The following is a 23,682-nucleotide window of genomic DNA, read 5'->3' on the forward strand; positions in this document are numbered from 1 at the left end:
ATAATTAATAATTTCAACAAGTTTTTTCAATTATTTATGAAATTATTAAGTCGTTCAACTGGATACATTGGAAAACAAAATTTTCCAAGATAATTAATAATTTCAACAAATTTTCTCAATTATTTATGAAATTATTAAGTCGTTCAACTGGATACATTGGAAAAAAAATTTTCCAAGGTAATAATTAATAATTTCAACAAGTTTTTTTTCAATTATTTATGAAATTATTAAATCGTCGTTCGACTAATTCAATAATATTGTATTTCTTTATTCGTCAGATTAATATTTCTTCTTCGTTTCAGTCTCAATATTTATTTATTTATTTTGTATCTATTGTTACTACTTTGTGTTCCAATTTTTTGTATTTAATTAAGTTTTTATTAAGCAGAGGTGTAACTTGAATAGGATTATAAGATTATATCATCAGAAATTTACCAGAATCTGGTGATGAAATTGTTTAGCAATTTAATGGAGCAAATCGTCAATAAAGCAACGTGGTATATCGGTTAAAACCATTTTAGCTGGTTAATTGAAACATATACACAGAATTAAATAGATTACATGATTGAATCAGAAGGAAATTGATATATCGCAATTTCCGTTTTACACTTGCCATCTATCTCTAATATCTCTGATTGAGAATTAAAAGCGCGACAATAATAAATGCAATCGATATTCCAATTCTAATAAATATCGCCTTTATCATCTAACATTCGTCTCTAATTCAATTATATTATTTTCGATAAACGGATAAAATTATATACTATACATAGAATAAAATATATCAAATATATTAACGTTTCGTAGGAATATCAAATTAAATTCAACTCCTCTGACAATCATTTCTGTGATTTCGCGAAGCGTGTTAATTATTGTACAAATACGCGGGCAGAATGGATACATGCATCTAATTTATGTCAGCCAGATTAAAACGACTAGATTGCGCTACTCGTGTGCCAACAGAGGGTGCGACTACTTTGAGGTTAAGTGCTCTCCTTCGTTCCAACTCAACAATTGTGACACAGTAACTTCCTTAAGACTGGCTTCCTACCTTTTTCAGTTCGCCAATTCTATTGAAAGTGATGCTAACTCATTTTTCCAATATACAATACTTTTCTCCTTTATTGTATTTTATAAAACAAAAAACGTAGCAAGTTCATAGCAAGATAGATTTTCATATTTACACGAGTAATAAATAGAAAAGTGAGATTGGAAATGTGATTTAATTGCGATTAAGTAATTTATTATTTTAATCATATTATATAGAATGAAAAAAAAGATGGAAATAATTTAAATAATAAATAAAATCTTTAAAAAAAATTGTTTTTTAGATCAATAATGAATTTGCAATAGAGTATATCAATTTGTAGCAAGATAGATATTATATAAGCAATAAATAGAAAAATGAAATTGGAAATGTGATTTAATTGCGATTAAGTAATCTATTATTTTAATCATATTGTATAGAATGAAAGAAAAGATGGAAATAATTTAAATAATAAATAAAATCTTTAAAAAAAATTATTTTTTAGATCAATAATGAATTTGCAATAGAGTGTATCAAGTTTGTAGCAAGATAGATATTATATAAGCAATAAATAGAAAAATGAAATTGGAAATGTGATTTAATTGCGATTAAGTAATCTATTATTTTAATCATATTATATAGAAATGAAAGAAAAGATGGAAATAATTTAAATAATAAATAAAATCTTTAAAAAAAAAAATTGTTCTTTAGATCAATAATGAATTTGCAATAGAGTGCATCAATTTGTAGCAAGATAGATATTATATAAGCAATAAATAGAAAAATGAAATTGGAAATGTGATTTAATTGCGATTAAGTAATTTATTATTTTAATCATATCATATAGAAATGAAAGAAAAGATGGAAATAATTTAAATAATAAATAAAATCTTTAAAAAAAAATTGTTTTTTAGATCAATAATGAATTTGCAATAGAGTGTATCAATTTGTAGCAAGTATATAAGCAATAAATAGAAAAATGAGATTGGAAATGTGATTTAATTGCGATTAAGTAATCTATTATTTTAATCATATTATATAGAATGAAAGAAAAGATGGAATTTGAATAATAAATAAAAGTAATCTTTAAAAAAAATTGTTCTTTAAATCAATAATGAATTTGCAATAGAGAATATTAATCAAATAATATTTCTTTAAAAAAATTATGATAAATTTTAACGGGGAAGAAAGAGGAGAAGGAAGACAAAGTGGAAGAATTTTAAAATGTACACATTGAACGGCACCACAGTAGGGTTGCTTTGAATTCTCGAATCGAACGAAATCACGCGTGAACCCCTACCTATTGTTCCCATGTGAAAAGGCGACGATTGTCCCGGAATTGGCCTCCTCTTGTCGTAGAGCGGCGGCTATAGTGAATTCCGGAACCCGCCGGAGTAGCGTGGCCGCTCGTTCGAAGCTCGCCTCGTTCAGTCGGAGCTCCCTCTCCTCGCCTGAAGTAGTAAAACTCGATCATTTCTGCGCCCCCACTCTACCGTTCTACAATGTCTGGTATTACCAAATAATACCAACGATACATTTCGTTTCAGAAAAAGATCTTACGTAATTTAATTTGCAGTTAAATCAAATTTAATTATTGTGAATATCATTTTTCTATCAAATTATTAAACACTGTGAAAATATCATTGTTTGTCAATATCAAAAAGAAAAAGATTAAGATTTTTCTTGAAATTTTTTTCCATCACAATTTATATCTTACATTTATTCTTTTGTTATCTTCGAAATATTTTTTTATTGAGAAGAGCTTGAAAAATTGAAATAACAATTGCAAAAAATAAGACTCTTGTCGAGTCAAAAGTGAATATATTCTTAGAATTTGAACTTTATTAAAAGATATATCATCTAATTAAAGATACATTGCTTTTATAATAAATTGCTAATTTTTCGAATAATTTTAATGATACAGATAATCTCTCTTTTGGTGTTACGTTACATAGTTTGCAGAATAATTCATTTAGTTCTCTCTCTCCATTTTATCACACGTTCAACTATCTTGAACGTCTCCTTTGTACTATTAATGATTTATCAGAAATTAGTAGAATAGTTTGGACATTAATGGTTCAATACTTTCCTTTTCAAAATTTCACAAGTTTCACAAGCAATGGATAAAACGAAGTTCTAAGTTCAATGGAAGCAATCAATAACAGAAACTCGAGGAATTTGTACAAGTTCAGGAACAAACTTATTCAATTTATCGATAGAAGATTTACAAGTTCAAGTTAGAAATTTGGCGTATTCAATTTCTCGGATTTCTATATGCTTTTAGAGATTTTAAGAATGATAATCTTAATCGTTGGAATTTAATAGTTTAAAAATAAAAAATTCGCGTACAAATTTGATATTCGATATTATTTTAAATTAATAATCCAAAAGTTTGAATTATCTGTAGAAACGCATTAAAAAAAAAAAAAGAAAAAAATCCTGAAAACTTTTGAAAATTAAAGTTCAGTTGAAGATTTCACAGATTTCTCGTATGTAGGTCAAACAAAATTTTTGGTAGGGTTGCATCGATTTGTCCAATTTACGGTTCCTACTCCTCGTACAGTTACGTAATCCTGTCGGCATGGAAATTCGATTGGTCGCATTTACTGGCTCCGTAGCGTCCCGAAAACTTGGAGCAAAATTTCTCTGTTCTTATTATTTAAAATATTGTTTTTTTTTCCTTAAAATTCAATAAAACTTTTCTTTTACCCAACTCGACACAATCTTTTCCTATTTTTTAATATCATACAAAGTATTTCTTTAAAACGATCAATCATTCTTTTATAAATCTAAACAAAACAATGTATAAATATTATAAACCAGATTTTACAATTATTTCTACAATGATACGTAACAATTATTCCATTATCTATCTAATATTTCTATTAATTATTCTATCATCTATCTAATACGTAACAATTATTTATTTCTCAGATTTACAATTATTTCTTTTTCAATAATACGTAACAATTATTCTATATCTATTTCTCAGATTTACAATTATTTCTACAATGATACGTAACAATTATTCTACATCTATTTCTCGTGTTAGGTTAATTGAACACTAGAGTCATCTAGCCGCGTGGTCAGTGTAACATGACACTTCTTTCTCACTCGGTCAATAAAGACGCACGCAATGAAATTTCGCTAAAAGCGCCGTAACGCTAGCTAGTAAAGACGATGATCCTTCGCTCGTCGATCGAGTAGTACGTTTATCCGTTCGCATGGGTCTCGCGAAGCGAAGCGTGTAACAAGACAGGGCCCACGACCGTTCTCGCGTCCACTGCCCTCGCGAGCTGTGCGTTGTCACCCGTGAAAGTGGCGCGCATGCGCCAGGTTTCTTGCAGGGGCCTCAAATTTCACAGGCTTAATAAAACGTAACGAGACACCAGCAGCTCTATATAACGCGCGCCAAGAGCCATCAAGCGTGCGCTATACTAGCTGTTTAATTATCCGTGTCCGTGCGTTTCCTTAACGCGCAAGTAAACAGATCTCTTCGAGACGTGTTTCTGTGTGCCAATTGATACAAGTATTGAAGTTGATATCGTTGAAAATAGGACATTCGCGAGTATATAATATTAATTCGAATTTTTGGAAAAGTGAGAAGAATCTTGATTTGGCATCCATGGAAGAGGCGGGAGAGTTATATACGTTTCGGAAATAAACAGCACGTAGATTAGATCGGCCGTTCCCCACACAGGGGAGAGACATAGAGGGTGGAGCAATTTCTGGGACTGGATTCTGGTCCCCCTCCCCCCATCAGACTACAAAAGGGGGATCGCAAAATCTTATTTTCCGTGTTCAGAGAAAACTGTGACACGTGTCGGCATACACGTTCGCGTCTTTTGTTCGGTGATTACAATGCTCTCTCTCTCCCAATTCGGAGCCGAGGATGTTTCCTCTTCGATTCTCGAAAAGGATATATTTATCGAGGATGAACACGTGGCGAGGAAAATGGACAGCGAAATGGACAAATATACGTCTATCGACATTAATGGAAAAATAATAAAGCATCGACGAAGGAATATTTTTCCACGATGATATAGACACGTATTTTCTGTTTCATTAATTCATCAAAGCTATTCACAAGTACTTTTTAAAACGTTTTAAAAATATTTTATTTGTATCTATAAATTTTAACATTATCATAGAATAATAAAACCATTCATTATATAAAGTTTTACAATCCATAGCCTTACAACTTAATAACCTCTCCCCTCAAAAAAGAGAAACGAATGCAAGCCGAATGGCACTTTGGAAACAACAGTGATCATCGTTTGCCAAAAACTCACACTCCTGGGAGGAAAATTTCGCTGGAATAACAACGATTTCAGCTCATCATAAAGACACAGAAAATAAGGTATTGGAATGGCGGGGAAATCGAGGGTCCCTTTTAGCTCAAACCGTTTCAAACCGCAGAGAATATTGTTAGGTTCCACGAAACCGTTGGCAGGGGGTGCAGTTCGGGCTGGTAATTGAAATTTCTTTCGGGGAAACCCCTGCTGACGCCCTTGGGCCAACCACCCCCGCCTTTGGCGAACGTTGCACTGTCGCGTCGCCCACGCTTTTAACCACGTCTACGTGCGAGTTTCCTTGGGGGTCGAGAAAAAAAGGAAAAGGAAAAGAATACATCATTCGTTTGCTGTAGGTGTTATAATAATATTATTCGATTTTACACGCTACAAATTTATCGAGAATGATTTTCAAACTTCCAAAATTGAAACTAAAAAGAGAAAGTTATTAGAATTTTTAGACAAAATAATGCAAATGTACGATTAATATACGTTTTCTTTCTTAAGAGAGAGATAATTTTATTTACAAAAATCAGCAAATAGATTTATTATTAATTCCTGATTCACAGATTGAAGAAATTTAATATTATAATATTTTATTATATTTTCATATTCTTCGTTTTGTTATTAAAGAAAAATAAGAAAATTTTTCTTTTTTTCTTATGTAATTAAAATTAATTATTGTTTATTAAAGTAAGAATAGTAAAACAATTTTTATTATAAAATATATAGCGATATTTCGTAACGTGTATCTTATAAATTAAGAAAATTGTTAATCGATATAATCGTATGATGAAGAAAATGAAAATGCCGCGAAAATACCGGGTCAATTCGCTCGAAATTCGAAAGGACAATCGATACTCGTAGACCACGAGGGAATTCCCTTCAAAGGTTTGCCAATGGAGAGACAACGCAGCTACGAAACTGACCTTTCATAATATCGATTAATCAGTTGTTATGTAACCATCAGATCAACGCCAATTGTTTCTTTTTTTTTTTGCACTGATTAACTATAAATAATGAAAACGTCGTTAAAATCATTTCGAAGAAAAGTATGAAACAATTTTTTTTATTGATGAATAAATACTTAAAAAGAAAAATGCAATCTATGAATTCTTATTGGAATTCGATTAAATACTAATTTCGAATTTATAATTAGTATTTATAATAATCTTAAGGATCTTATATAGTCACGCCTTATCCTTGTTTGAAGTTATTTTATAAATCTCAATTGTTGATCAATATATGATTATAAATAATTTGTAAAAATTCTACGTTAAAATATCCCAAATATTGATTATCATTATTGAATAAAATAAGCTTTAATTTTAAAATTCAAAATACGATATAAATTCGAATGAAATTAATTTCTTAATCTCTCTAATTAAATAATCAAACATATATATTCCTGAATTATTAGTCATCACTTTTTCCCCAATATTCCAATTTCCAATCATTCTTGTCTCATTGCAATTTCTAAATAATTATAATTTCTGATCCCAAGTTTGACTACGAAAATGAGAAATGAATGAAACGAAAATTTATTTAGACATCTAATTACGAATGCAGAAAATAGAGGAAGCAAAGAGGAATAATCGATTTTATAGCCGGCGATCGAAAACGCCAGAGGATGATAGCTGCCAGCTCGGAACGATCCTCCGATATGCAAACAGGAATATATTCAGGTTAAGAGAACCCCTTGCAGAAACAGGTTTCGGTTCCTACACTATTCGTGAAATTTACTGCGCCTCGTACAATCTGCACGCCATACCCCAATGTAAATAGCATGAAATGATTTACGTCCTTTTCACCCTCGTTTTCGACTATTCTTTCGAGCAATGTCGATACGAGCTGTCCAACTCTTTCTGGATTTTTTAAAGATTCGGATAAATGTATAGCTTTATCTTCTTCTCGTTGTTTGTACATAGTTGGACAGAATTTAGATGAGCATGAAAATAATTTTTAAGATTTTTCTTGATGCATAAATCGTGTATCGTTAGATATGTTACTTGATTTTATTAAAATTAAATACATTTGTATAGATTTTAAAAATCTGCTTGTGACATTTTATCTTTTTCTATAATTATTTAGTATTTATTAAGATATTGATCTGAAAATTATATTTTGAAAACTTGGAGAGAAAGATAGAAGAAAGAAACAAAGAAAACACTTACCCTGAAGATAATAGGCTGGTTTTAATCTAACCAGTCCTGGCACCTGTGTAACACCCAGTCGTGTTGTGTTGTGCAGCTGTAACGCTGCCAACAAATCTATACCTCCACCAGGATCGCTTCCTGTCCTGGATCTCGTGCCCAGGACACTAGTGCTCTCCTCTGTGACGCCAACAGTGGCCACCGCCGTCTCTTCCTCTTTCTTGTTTGTCGTGCCAGACACTGTAAAATCGAAACACGTTGCTCGTTAAACATCTCCGTAAAGATTAACATGAAATTGATTTACAAACCGATTGCATCCATATAACAGGATGTTATATATATCTTCTAGAGTCTAAATTCCACTTCTAAAGATTCTTAAATTCTTAAATTTTTGATCTATTATCTAAGAATTTTATATTAATAGTTAAAAAGGAAATTCTAACTAGTGAAAAGTATGAAAATATAAGAAATATCAGATATATTGTAAATTGTAAAGAATCTAAAAAAAATTGCCCTAAAAAGAATTTTTACAAATCTCCTATAAAAATTAAAAACAATTCACCAACTCCCAAATCTATCAAAATGAAACATTTTGTACAATGCCATCTGTAACGTTAACGATTTACCTCTGCAACGAGAAAACAATAAAATGGGGGGAAAAAAAAATAACCCATCAGTCTGCCAGAACTTTCAATTCCCCAAACGAACCGCTTCCCCTGCCCTCTGACGGTCATTCGTTGAAAGAAGATACTTTTATTAACACAGTGAACTATGTCATCCATCGAGGAATAACCTGCCACCGATTGACTGAGATAAAAGGATATTGACAGGTTTACATGAAATGAAAGGAAGAAAAAAGAGAAAAAAAATCAAGATAGATGGAAAAACTTTTTTCCAAAAGGAAATTCTGGAAACCATCGTTACGCACGACATGAATTTTTCATGCAAAGTTCGAGCAAAATAGCTCGCTGTTTACGAGGGGAACCGAGTTGAGGAGTAAAAATACGAGAGGAGGATATGACGAGTTTGGCAAGAGGGATCGAGGATAAGGTTGAAGGAAACGAGGAAAAGCATGGAAACACCGATAACGAGCGTCGACCGTGAAGAGTCGATCGATACCGGCACGCTACTTCGAGAGGGTTAGCTTGCCGCCTCTTTTTCCTATTCTTTCCTTATCTCTTGCTTCTTCCGTTCGATCGGTTCCTCTCTCTTCTCTCTCTGTTCCTGTCTCTTTATCATTCTCTCGCCTCGAGGATGAATGCTTCTCGAACGGCACTTAACATTATTCAGAGGGATAAAGAGTGGAAATACGCTATTGAACTTTATTGCTGTTCAAGTGGTGAAACCGGCTCGTTCGAGACGGAAGAGCGAGGGTAAATCGAATGTTCTATAGTTTGTAATAAGTAACGGGAAATGGATCATCTAAGAGTCATAGTTATCGACTTTGATGAGAATTTTTTTCGAAAAAGAATATTTTGGATACTTTAACTATAGTGTGAAAAAAAAAGATGATAAATTATAATAATAATATGAGTATAACAGAAGAGAAGAAATATGAAAATGATAATTTAGGAATAATTTATAAAATAATAATTTATTCTACAAAAGAAGATATTCTCATTTGAAAATATGGAATAATGTGAGTAAAGTATAACAGAAGAGAAGAAATATGAAAATGATAATTTAGGAATAATTTATAAAATAATAATTCATTCTACAAAAGAAGATATTCTCATTTGAAAATATGGAATAATGTGAGTAAAGTATAACAGAAGAGAAGAAATATGAAAATGATAATTTAGGAATAATTTATAAAATAATAATTCGTTCTACAAAAGAAGATATTCTCATTTGAAAATACGGAATATAATTGAACTACATAACCGTGTTATGTAGATATTAAACGTACAACCAGAAGGTCGACAATTGGCGCCACGTAGGTTACAGCTTAGCTTGCGAGCCTTACAGCGGTAATGTAACTAACTTAATGCAATTAAGAATGGAATCATTTTAAACTATTGTAAGTACTGATTCTATATATTGAATTTCTTCAAAGATTTTGTAATGGTAAGGTTTGAAAAGTTTCTTTAATCCAATTTGATTCTAAGTGATTCGTAAGGATCTAGGTTAGGTTATTTAATTTTAGATTCGCTTTAAGTTCTTATAAAACTTAATATCGTTTCATGCGTATAATTACAGAAAACTTTCTATCTATCTTTAAAATTCAATATTACAAATTATTCAAAAATTTTTCGTAATTATTTCTCTCTCCGCATTCCAATTCCAAAAAGTACGAATTTTCGACTTTCAAACTTCTTCGATAACTTCTTCATACGCAACAAATTGAAGAAAAAGAAGAGAAAAGGGGGAAAAGAAAGGGAAGGGCAAAGATACAAAGAGAATACGAAGAAACGAGCTACTTAAAAATTCCAATTCGAATTCTAAAGGCTCGTTCGCTAATTGACTCGGGGAGAGGGGAGGAGGATTCAGTGACGAATCAACGGGGCCATTGAGGAACGGGACCAACAAAACGTAAACAACGCCAGCGAACGCTTCTAAAACGGGCCGTGAATCGGTTTGCTCGGCTCTCAGAGACTCTTTTTTAATTGCGTAACGAGACGTCGAAAAGAGACGACGCGGAAAGCACCAGTTGTGGAACAATCGGAGGATTTTGCGCGCGGAACACTCCGCGTGGACATTAATCGGGGCAAATCGTCTGGTAAATTAATAGCGCTGCTGGTACAGCCATATTCTCGGGCTAAAAGCGGCCCGTTCCGCCAAACGCATGCCTGCTGCATCTTTGATCCATTGGCGTAATCCTCTTGTTGGACGAGAAGATCCCTCTTTGACCCCCGATTAATTCCACTAAAATCCTCTGAATGAAAATTGAACGCCTCCTTCCGATTGATTTTTCCAAGCGATAATTTGAGAACGAGAATTAAATTGGAACGACACGTTCTTTATAGATAACCGTTTTGTTGGAAGAAATTTAATATTGACAAAATGCGTTTAATGCGTTAAATAACAGAAAAAATATTCAACTTATTCAAAATACAAAATATAATTTATTAAAAACAATTTATTAATAACAATTATAAAAATTCTCCTCATACGTGTATAATTTTCTCAATTTTATTTTCGAAACTCACTTTGAAACTTATTTCATTATCCAAAACCAATCACTCTTCGACGAATCGAATCCCAGCGATAAATGAGAAAAAAGGCAAGTTTCCAATCAATCCAGAAGATGCATCTGGCATAAAAATCCCGACGCGATAAATTCCAAAGCCCTTCCCTTTAACAGAGCGCGTAAAGTCGTCGCAAACAGTGCGGGAAGAACGGAAAAGTGGCGCGAGCCCCCATCGATTTGTCATTCTCCGTCGCAAAGGGTTAACGAACCGGGCGAATTTCTGCAAGGCGGCGCCTATGCCCATCTAAGAGCGACCATGCTTTCTCGCGACCGAAAACATGCGCCACCGTGCGTGCGTATACGTGAACTACACGCTTCGTGATGCACGTGGATGTGCGCTTGTACGTGTGCGCGCGTACGTGTGTGTGCGCGCGTAGACGCCGAACGAAACGAAGGATGGAATGGAACGACGGTGGCAGACTGCCGGGCGTCGCGACGCCCGCTATCGAACCGTACGCGGCATTATCGTCCGCCTTGAGCAACAGAGACGGAAGACGAGAGAGCAGGGTGGAGCACGACTGGATGTGCACAACTCGTAAAACGACACCCACACACACACACACACGCGTGCACATTACAGCGCAGAATATCTCGATGCTGGTGATGATGATTAACGAGCCTGACCACAACGGATTCCTTCGATATTTACGACTGCACCTTACCCGAGAGATGCCTCGATGCTTCCGTGTGAAGATGGGTTTCGAGTATGATTGGTGGTGGTGATGTCAAGTTCAGTGTGAGCGCTGATGAGCCTCAATGGGTCTTGTATCGTTTCGTTTGGCTATTATCCTCACTCTCTTACTCTCTCTCTCTCTCTCACATACACGCACTTTTCCCGTTTTTCGTTCTTTTTCGGATAATACGTTTCTTTTGAGAAGAAATGATTCTCTCTCTCGTAGAGAGAGAACGTTTAACGGTACGTGTCCTTGCGTCGTTTGTATATTGAATAGATGTCGCTGCTGATGTTAACGGCCGTGTCAATATCATGGGAGTTTTTGTAGATGTCAGGAGCGTGAGGATCGGTTGGACGGTTTTAAAGATTAGAATTTTCTTTTTTTTTTTTTATGAATGTTGATGGAACGACGAGTAGAATTTAAAATTGAAATGATGAAGTGGCATGAAAGTCGTATATTATTTTTGGCAAAGTGATATGCGTGTGATTGGAATTTTATTTTGTAGAACGTGAATGATTTTCCGGTTTGGATTATAAATAAAATTGTTTCTTTCAATTATATTTACAAATATAATTATATTTATTCGTATTTGGATCAAGAATTTGATTTTTCGAGCGTAAATCTACGACGATCAGTCAAAGTCACGTGTCACAATTAATGAAATTCGTAAATACTTCGGTAATACTCTCGAATCATTAATGCTTATTATTATTTCGATCGTTATGGGAATTCAAAGATTGTGACAATATATCGCGACACGTGAACCGCGAATGAATCGCGCGAATGCCTTTTAATGAAAACGTCCCGCACGCGAGGATAATGACCTTTTCACGTTCTCTCGCGCAAACACCCACATTTATCATTCATAACGCTCCCTTTACAATACAATTCACGTTCCTAATATAACCTTTATTAACGTTATCGAATTTCCCAACCGGTACATTTCTGCGGATTAGTCCGTTTCGTCATAATCACGCCGCAACAACATTACAACAATTATTGCATAAAACGGGATTTTACTGCGACATTAAAGTCCCGTTTTCAATATCGTGATTACTTGATAAATTTGAACACTGATTATTGGTTATTGATTCTCAACACTGTCCGCTCGAAATTCGAATTATTTCAAAGAGATAAATAATTTCTTGGAATATCATTCCATAAATTATATTAAAAAACATCTTCAATAAATCAACAAATTATTAATAAAAATAGATTATTCTAAATCTTCAATATCAACGACTTTCTTTCCAAAATGTTTTACTGAATAGAAATAATCCATATTAATCAACCCTAAAAATATAATGAAACTTAGAAGAAGTGTATCTTTTAATAATTGATTAAATAACTAAAATTTAAAATAAAATTACTTTAAGTAACAAATTTAATAATCTTCAATATCAACGACTTTCCAAAATGTTTTACTGAATAGAAATAATCCATATTAACCAACCCTAAAAATATGAAACTTAGTGAAGAAGTGTATCTTTTAATAATTGATTAAATAATTAAAATTTAAAATAAAATTAGTTTAAGTAACAAATTTAATAATCTTCAATATCAATGACTTTCTTTCCAAAATGTTTTATTCAATAGAAATAATCCATATTAATCAACTAAAAATATAATGAAACTTAGTCAAGAAGTGTATCTTTTAATAATTGATTAAACAATTAAAATTTAAAATAAAATTACTTTAAATAACAAATTTATTTAAAATGCTTGAATAATATCTACTTTATACTCATTTTGATTATTCGATGAATTGAATTGAATAATAAATTATTCAATGATTCAATCATTAAATAAATTTTGCCCAAGCTTCAATATTTTTTTTTTTTTCTATCGAACATCAAAATCAATTTGACGAATCGAAAAAAATTATTTAAATATCCTCGAATTTCGATTCACTTTCAATATTCAAAACTCGATAAATCGTCTTCCATCCCGATTCAAATACTACACGTTACTCACGCAATTCCCGTATTATCGGCATGGTTGGAAAAAAAGGTTGATCCGCATGGAGGCTAATCGCGAGCCCGAGACATCCATCTCTTAGGGTGAAATTCTATTTTAAGCACGATGCGTGCAACGCGCGCCGCATTTTTCATTCACATAACGTAGTAAAGAAACGAAACGCTTCCGACGAATGCCAGGGACTGGCATCGTCGAATCGATATCACGCGACGGTCAAGCGTCGCGTACACTGACGATAGTGTTCCACGACGACCTGTGTGTTCCATTCGATCGATCGGCCACGGTCGAAAACGGCTATGGGGGTCGCAGCCCCCGGAAACGCCGATGAATTTTGCCAGATACGCGCGTCACACGGATTGGACGCGTTGTTGGAAAGCTCGCGGCTTCCTAGAATCTCGAGGCCGCGCACCCTCGATCACGCGACCGACAGACGTCGGTGATTATCGTCATTAGGGCCGAAGGGTAATTTCGGATGATCGAAGAATCTAGAATTTTAGTGAAATTAGGATTGGGCGTTAACGGACGGCTCCTAAGATATTCTTTAAGATTTGAAGAATGGAAAAGGGGGGTTGGAGTTGATATAAATGAGGATTGAAACTTTTCAGAACTTTTGAATATATAGTTGTAATGATGGGGTAAAGATTAGTGAGTAATTGGTTTTAGAAGTATGATTCAAAAATGCTTCTTGGATAATAAAAGAAATAGTCGATAATAATTTATTTACAAATTAGAATATTGGAATGATTTTATCATTAGAATAATATATTAGTTTAATTTATTAATATCATTTTGTAATATGTAATACATTGACTGAATTATACAGGTTAAATTAAATTGTTAGTCAACTTCATTTTGGCTAATTATTTTTGAAAAGTTGAATAATAAATTAAAAGTGATTTTTAAGAAATTGAATATTTTATATTTTAAGTTTTCAATATATAGATTTTAATACTCTTTGAATAAAGAATAAATTTTTAAGTGACTTTAATATTTTAAAAGATAATAAAAAAGAAATGGTAAATAAGTTTGATGTCATATGCAAATTTAATGAAAAATCCTAGAATCTCAAATGTGAATTGAATTCATATGCATGAATCATCATTTATATGAAATTAAGATTTGAATTTTTCAAAAGAGATCTTAGATTTCTAACAATTTATTACACAGTTTAATGTACTAGTTTTTTTTTTTTTTTGGTTTTACGAATCGATATATAAAGTCTATACGACTCGTCTATTATTGTTTCGTGCAATCGATAATAATAATTGAATGCACGAACATGAAATTTCTTCAAAGAACCTATTAAAGATAATTGGATCAATTTATTCGACACGCAAATTTGAAGAAGTCAATTATGATTTTGACAATTGCATGAAAAATCGATAAAAAAAAATAGAAGTTTATTTAGTAACTAAATAACGAAAAAGCATTTGATAATTTAACACGACAAATAGTTAAATGTTTCAAATAGTAAGAAAATTTATTCGATTCAAGTTTACTATTCACAATAGAAATTCATTCAATACTTTTCAATTATTCACAACCTTGGCATGTACAGTAGTACTTACTTGGTTACGATGACAAGCTATTCAAAATATTTCAAGAACGTATAGTATTAAGTCTTCTATTGTTTCGATTATTTAATTATTTTTCAAGATTATATTATTTCCAATTATTACAATTTTTTAACGCACTTATTTGAATCCACGATTGTATGTACAAATAATATATTTATGAAAAGTTTCCTCAATTATTAAAAATGCTTAGAAAAAGATTGAATATTAGAATACTTGAATTGAAAAAAGAAATTTTTACATATTAGATTGAAAAATCTTGAACAAATTAACAAGAATATCATTTTTTGAAGCCTTCGATAAATTATAACCCAACTTTCTTCGTTTCTATTTATAATTTACAATTATTATGTTTCAAACCGATAAAATAAACACATTAATAATCTACATTTAACGCACAACAATTTAACTAACAATTTTTAATCTCGTAGATACAAAAGAAAGCATTCTTCCTTCCAAATTTCCAATCACTTCGTTATTCAAAACCATAAGTAATTTGTCAAGCAAGTATTACTCACTTCTAATCGTTCTATGTCTCGTCTGCGCGCCCCCAAGCGTCAAACCGATCAGTATGAAAAGTAACAAACACGAGACGGCGCTGATCATCAATACAAACAAAATCGACATAACCAATGGTAATCTTTCCTATGGCAAATGGGACACTGGTCAACCGGAATCGAGACGCGAAACATCATCGGTTGCAGTGGCACGCGCCTCCTTTTCATTCCACGTGGCGACGCGATCGAATGATTGAATTTCAAGACGGCCACTTCACGTTATGGCGTGATTTCACGCGCTGAATTTCGCGCGATCATTGAAAATTTCTCTGTAACTGAACACGTGAGAGACGGTACACGTTGGATTTACACGTCGACGGTAATGGAATTTCCCCCGTAGAATTGCTATCATGCCGATAAAAAAAAAATCAGCCTCCTCTTCTGTGAGAACATACGAGGTTCGATCATTGACGACCAGGGTCAAGGTCGTTGTGGTTAACTACTCGTGGTCGATAGCTTGGAATATTACTTCTGCCGCGACCTCTCGTGACTTTCGTATCCCCCTTATGGTTTTCCCTATGAGTTTCAACCCTTTCGCAATATATGTATAGTAATAAATACGTGTTTATTAATTCTAGGAATATTAATTTTAAATCTCTTGAATACACAACTTGAAAGTAATCAAGTGAGGGAAAAATGCTATTTATTTTAGATAAAAAATTTCTAGAAAATTATATATTTTTTATCTTTTATTAACTTCAAGTATTTATAATGTTTGTATGTAAGAAAAAGAATAGGAATTACGAATTCAGTTATTAGAAAATGATAAAAATCATTGAAAAAAATATATAAATTCTAAAATAAATTCACTCTATTCACCGTTTAAATTTAGATAGTACGAATAAATGTTTAAATATTTCAAGAATATCATCAGCTCGCTGATTATCTATAATAATTTCAAAAATTTGACAGTTTGCAAAATTATCATAAAAGAAATGGTGTTTTCGCGATGAAGACGATCGATGACAATGCACTGCATAAAAGCAGAGTGATTGAGGAAAAGTATCAGTGTTAAGGCGGTCTTCCTCAGGCTGCAAAGGCGATTAGACAGGGTTGTTCCAGTTGGTTGCGGCCTTGTAGGTACTATTTTAAATTGTTGAACACTTGGAGCATGGAAACGTTTAAATGAGATATATTGCTATATGTAATCAAAAATCAAAGACTACACTTTTTGACATATCTTTCTATAATAATATTTTATAATAATTTGTTTTAAAATATTGTATACTAGTATCATCAAAGAATTTCACATAACCTAATCTTTCAAAGATTAACCACTAATATTAATAGATTAAGATTAAAAAAGGAAATATTTTTGATGAAAAATTTCATCACTGAGAAACTTAGCGTTAAACATTATTTACCAATGACAATGAAAAATCTCCAAAATGAAAAGTTAAGCGATCAAGTAAAATCTTTCCCTTGAGAAATGTTATCAGCGTTGGAAAAATATTATTTGAGAAAAATCTAGCAGCGATAAAGATCTGGATCCGAGATCTTTAAGATTTCAGAGATTGGAGCGAAAGATAAGGGAGAGCAGGAAGAGACGTATAAATGTTTCCCGTGGAAACTCTGCTCCAACGGTTATACGAGAAGTATTAACGTGACGTGTCAATATTTGGCGATAGTCGCCCGTGTGCCTGTGCACACGTTTGCCTAAAGAGATTAGGCTATTTTCCCCCGTGGTCGAGCGTGCACGCTCGCGAGTTACAGTCAGGTGCTGCGCCTCGACGAAAGCCCCACGTATATTTAAATCCATCCTGTGCTATTCTTAATGGAGGTGTTGCTCGATCGACCAGTCGCAAGAGAATTCAGCCTTTGTCGTTCCTTTCGTGTCGAGCTCCATGGCATTTCGAGCCATTGCTCGACCTAACCTCACATTTTCTCATGGTTGCGTTGAATCGAATCGTAATTTAATTACCGTAAACAAACCGAATAAATCTTGTGTATACAAGCAAATGATGTGCCGAGTAGACAGTGAAAAATTATATCGATTATCCAAACTAAAGTATTGTATATTAAGTAAATATTTTCTTGGAAATATAAAAATGACATATATATATGTAAACATTGTTCGGAATGAATTTGTTCACGAGAAGGTTGCTCGTTGTCGAGCAACATTGTATGTCAGAGTCAAATTTTTATCGTGCAATCCACTCTGCGGTCGCGTGCCGCATTTACGTTACAAAGTAACATGAAAACTTTCTGTGTGAAAAATTTATGGTACGCCGTTACGTAAATCAGCGGTGTATTTTTGCCTTGTACGATCGATATAGAATACCCATACACGAGAACTTCTCTTTCAAGAATTGTTTCGAAACCGTCATTAACATTTATTCCACCCACAAAACGCTATATACTTTCCTCCGAAGAACGAAATCCTATCTTTATTTCCCTGTATAATCTATTTTTTTTACCGTTCCGCCATTATCGAGATTGACACGAGTTCAATAGATTAAACTCTGTAATCACGATCAATGAAACTCTCTTAAAATGTATCCCTGAAAAATCGTAATTTAAACTAAACAATTCTTTGAAATCTCTTTCGCAATTAACCGTGTTAATTTATAAATTCACGTCACATTAACTTTTAAGAATCTAGTTAATATTCCCATAAAACGTTAGAAATTCGTAATTATGAGGATAATGATGAAAGTCACGTTAAAATCGTAATGACAAGTAAAATACCTGCGATATAGGGGGTTACAACCAGCGAGTTCCTCGATGGGGTTGAAAGGTCAAAGTCACCGTGGCGCCAATGGCAGGGACTCTGGCCGTCAGACAGAAAAGAAAGGCGACGAGAGACGCGGCAAGAGACGACAGTGAGAATGCATGTTTCACAGTCGCAACAAAAGACTTTACGAGCTGACTACTATTTTCGAGGAGCGCGCGCGCGCACAAGAGTGAACGGCGTCGTTTTACGAGAGGACACAGGACCATGTCGTGTCTCTCCATTCTTTCCCATCCGTTCTCCAAAATGAAATCTTTCCAACGCGAGAAAACCACGCCTCTTTCACGTTTCGTACCGTTTCGTACAGGTTTCGTACAGGTTTCGTACAGGTTTTGTACATCTTGCAACTCCTTTTCGATTCAAATTTGGCAATTATTCCTTTGACATTTGGTTCCATCAATTTGGATCATTTCCAACAGTGGAATAATATATTTCTCCTTTTCATAAATGTTTCTAACCGTCTGAATAGATTAGATTGCGGAGCAATTCGCACTTCCAATGGATATTGATGGAGTTTGTATTGGAATTAATAAGGTGTTGATACGGTCTGACGGGATTCGATGATTGGGCGTTGAATTTCTTCAAAAGGAAAAAAAGAAAAATTAAATAAAATCTTGATGAATAAATAACAATAAAGTATATCTTGTTATTATATATATATATCTAACGATAATAAAATTTGAAAGTTTTCGAAAAACAAATTAAGTACAAAATATTTTATTTTACTTTATACTAATATATATGTAACATTGAAATATCGTCTTGTAATTGATCAAGACGTATCGATATATCATGGGATATCATTTGCTTCAAGTTTATAAAAATAGAACTTACTGTATTGCCATTTAACTTTGAGGTTAGGTTCATTAGATCATTGTCAATCCACGATTTCAATCGTTCAGAATTATCAGAAACTGTAATCATCTATCCTTGATTAATTTTACAACTCTCTTACAGCGAGAGAAAATATGAAAAGCGTTTATTAAACGCTTAATAAAATTCATTCGTGTTCCGTCACAATCAGACACGGATATCTATGTTGTACACCAGTTTATCCATTATTCGCGTCAGGTGCACGCGTTGTTGCAATTGGCTGACCTGTGTTACCCTCAGAATCTCAACTCTGTAACAACAGCAACGAGTTATCGTAAATTCGTGCTTGTCACTGGCAAACCTGTCCTCCGTATTCGCAATTTCCTCCTTATTCCCTCATTTCTCATCTCAACTATGTGTATTTACTTGCTCCTGTCCCTACATTATTATACCGTTGATGTTTCTTTTCCTGTGTTTATTATTAATGTTTCAGTTAATACAGAGTACAGATAGAATAAGAATAGAAACGTAATAGAAGTGTTTACCTAACCTGAAATTACAAATTTGAAAATAGAAAATTTCCTCGTTGGAAATTTTTATCAAATCTTTTTATAGGAAATATAATTATTGGTTGATGATAAATGATGATTTACGATTCCTTTTATCGAAAACATTAATGTTAAGTTAATACAGAATAAGTTAATACAGATGGAGCAAGAATAGAAACGTAATAGAAGTGTTTATCTAACCTGAAATTACATTGAAAATAGAAAATTTCCTTGTTGGAAATTTTTAAGTTCAAATCTTTTTATAGGAAATATAATTATTGGTTGATCATAAGTGATGATTTATGATTTCTTTTATCGAAAACGTTAATGTTTCAGTTAATACAGAACAAGTTAATACAGATGGAGCAAGAATAGAAACATAATAGAAGTGTTTACCTAACCTGAAATTACAAATTTAAAAATGGAAAATTTCCTCGTTGGAAATTTTTATCAAATCTTTTTATAGGAAATATAATTATTGGTTGATGATAAGTGATGATTTATGATTCCTTTTATCGAAAACGTTAATGTTTCAGTTAATACAGAACAAGTTAATACAGATGGAGCAAGAATAGAAACGTAATAGAAGTGTTTACCTAACCTAAAATTATATTGAAAGTGGAAAATTTCCTCCTTGGAAATTTAGAAGTTTTATCAAATCTTTTTATAAGAAATATAATTATTGGTCTTTTATCGAAAACGTTACAAACGTAGACGAAATTACGAGAGAAATATAGGATGAGAGACGAATAAATTGAACAGATCGTTCACATCTAAATGTTCGATACCACGAAAATATTTTATAGGGATACGATAACGAAGAGTCATAACGAGATATTGACTTGTAATAAAATCGGTCAATAAAATTCACACGATTCGGGAATAACATCAATAATAATTTGTTTTATAATAAAAATTCGTGAAAAATATTAGGAAAAAACGAAAATTTATTAAAACATTTATGATTGAAATATTTTTTTTTATTCGTCAATTTCACTTTATTTTCGAACGATGTTCGTGAAGCGACGAAAGGAATGTAATATTGGCGTCGAATTTAAAAAGGGTGGTTAATGACCGAAATTTTTTATGAAAATAAAAATACAGAGAGATCTTTTAACGAGGGTTCGTTGCATTGCAAAGTGACGAAGTGTTTATCGTGTTTTGTTATAATAACAGCCATAGAGATTAAGCAAAACTTGAAACGTGTTTGAATAAAAATAATGAGCATTCGTTTTGAATATATCTACCAATTTATTAATATTCTTTGTTAAACTTTTTTTTTATCCTTATAATAAATGGAATATATTAAGTATAAATGAATTACCTGTTCATTATCTTATTTTTTTTCTTTAAAGAAATATTTTAACACTTCAATACTTTTGAGATTAGAAAGTGAAACTTCATTTAGATAAAAGTAGTTAACGATTTTCAACTAGACCAAACTATTTTCCATGGAATTCCATTAGAATAACTGTTCCACGATTGTGGAAACTCTTAATTGGTTTAATTAGTGATTCTGATTTAAAACTGCAATCAAATCAAAATTGTGTTTCATTCTAAATAATTTAAGATACGAGAATAAATATTATATATGTATTACTTACTTATTTATTTATCTTACAAAATGATTATCCCATTGATCTCTAAAATTTGTTGCAAAATATTTGGGAAAGTTGTGAAATGGACGCGAAATTTTCGAAATATTCCAACCTTGATGTTGTTAAAATTTCTTTTTTTTTTATCGATGCCTGATCGAATTTATGAATTCAAAAGCCATTTAAATAATTCCCCGGACTACTAGGATCAAAGTGTTCGCATCGATCGATCTTTTTATCGGTCAATTTTTAAACGTGTCTTGAATATTTAATCGCGCAGCATACGTAATGCATATTGACAAGCACGATGGAAGTCCGACAGTTGCGCTGATTTTATCCACGGCCTTGCATGAAACACGAGAGCCATTCTCGCGTTGAAGCAGTAGTTTGTAACTAAAATATCCCCATTAATCCCCAAATGTAAATATATCCAAGATGAGAAAGAATATTTTTATCGAGACGAAAAAAAATCGAATGATCGATTCGTCTTCCTCTTCTGCTTCCATTTTCAAGTCACTGGAAAATTAAATTCAATCAACTCCACTTTCTTATTTCATTATTAAAATTACAAGATTTTTATCTAATTATAGGGGAATAAATTTTTCAGAGGAAAAAAGAAATTGATTTCGTATCTTCCATCGAAGTTGATTTTGTGTGACTCATTTGTCAGAAACTAAGAAGGTATAGATTACATAAATTAAGCTTGATTTATATATATATCATTGTAATAATACGTTTATATAATTTATAAATCTGATTTCCTTCCAAACATACGAAAATATTAAAGATTGCGTTATCGAAGATAGAAAAATGTGATAAATACGTTTTTCACATTGGTAAAATTAACTAGACAATGACAAATTACTTTCTTCCTCTTGGAGTACACTGAACCTCGAACACATTATCGCGATAGTAAGACCGGTGCGAGTGGAGTGGAGTATATACGTGAAAAGATACGCGTGTTCAGAAAGCAGTTCGCTGAAGTACGGCCATTTGGAACTCGTCCGTGGCGTAAAAGGAAAGAACTTCCGGGGAAGGAGTCAATCCGGAAGCTTGCTAAAAGCCTGCTTGGAAATTGAAGCACGGTATTCCTTTAAAATCTCTCCGCGATTATGCTATTCCCGCGCCGCTCGTCGTCCCTGATCCCATCCCCAATAAATTAAGAAGAAATTATTATTTTCAATTTTTCAATCTTCAACGCGTAGCTAAAGCTCAAGCTTCGAAAAATCTACGTTTTCATATACTTTTCAATTAATCGATTAATAATTCTGTTACAAATATCAGGATTAATAAAAATTATATTATTGTTCACAAAAAGAAAAAGAAAAAGAAACTACACTTTTCAATTAATAATTCTGCTACAAATATCACGATTAATAAAAATTATATTATTGTTCACAAAAAGAAAAAGAAAAAGAATTCTATTACAAATATCATGATCATATCATTTCAATATCAATATCAATATCAAATTTATATCAATATCATTTAATAAAAATTATATTATTGTTCACAAAAAGAAAAAAAAAAAAGAAACTGTAATCGTTGCAATTTTTCTTAAAAATTTTCTTACACTTTTCAATTAATAATTCTGCTACAAATATCACGATTAATAAAAATTATATTATTGTTCACAAAAAGAAAAAGAAAAAGAAACTACACTTTTCAATTAATCAATTAATAATTCTACATATATCACGATTAATAAAAATTATATTATTGTTCACAAAAAGAAAAAGAAAAAGAAACTACACTTTTCAATTAATCAATTAATAATTCTGCTACAAATATCATGATTAATAAAAATTATATTATTGTTCACAAAAAGAAAAAGAAAAAGAATTCTGCTACAAATATCATGATCATATCATTTCAATATCAATATCAATATCAAATTCATATCAATATCATTTAATAAAAATTATATTATTGTTCACAAAAAGAAAAAGAAAAAGAAACGCATAATTGCAATTTTTCTTAAAAATTTTCCTACACTTTCCAATTAATCAATTAATAATTCTGCTACAAATATCACGATCGTTAATAAAAATTATATTATTGTTCACAAAAAGAAAAAGAAAAAGAAACGCATAATTACAATTTTTCTTAAAAATTTTCCTACTTTTCAATTAATCAATTAATAATTCTGCTACAAATATCATTTCAATATCAATATCAATATCAAATTCATATCAATATCGTTTAATAAAAATTATATTATTGTTCACAAAAAGAAAAAGAAAAAGAAACGTTGCAATTTTTCTCAAAAATTCGTTAAAGATCAGAAAAAGCGATATTTTTCGTAAATTCGTCCGAATCACTTCCCCTATTTACCACATGGACGAGAAACTGGTCGAGGAGGGTGATTGATCCCACAGGATGAACAGAGAATGAAAGTTAAAGCTTTTCCCTTAAAGAAAATTCCCCACGGTTGTCGCGATTGGGGCAGTTCAATTTTCACGCGATTCATTCCCTCCTCCGACGGATCTCCTCGTCACTCCCTCCCCTCCCCCTAGGAAAAGCGAAAGCGTAGCCTTTCTTTATCCTTCCA

At 32.2% G+C, this 23,682-nt stretch overlaps 1 protein-coding gene across 1 annotated transcript in view; it reads right to left on the minus strand.

The window, feature by feature from the left end:
• LOC411748 (protein kinase C-binding protein NELL1) overlaps positions 1–23,682 on the minus strand; it is a 75,231-nt gene that overhangs the window by 13,659 nt on the left and 37,890 nt on the right. The window contains 2 exon segments of the mRNA XM_006559806.3: positions 2,328–2,478; positions 7,494–7,712. Coding sequence (XP_006559869.2) covers positions 2,328–2,478; positions 7,494–7,712 — 370 coding nt within the window.

Source organism: Apis mellifera, linkage group LG7 (assembly GCF_003254395.2).
Source record: "Apis mellifera strain DH4 linkage group LG7, Amel_HAv3.1, whole genome shotgun sequence".
In the NCBI taxonomy this organism is placed as follows: Eukaryota; Metazoa; Arthropoda; class Insecta; order Hymenoptera; family Apidae; genus Apis; species Apis mellifera.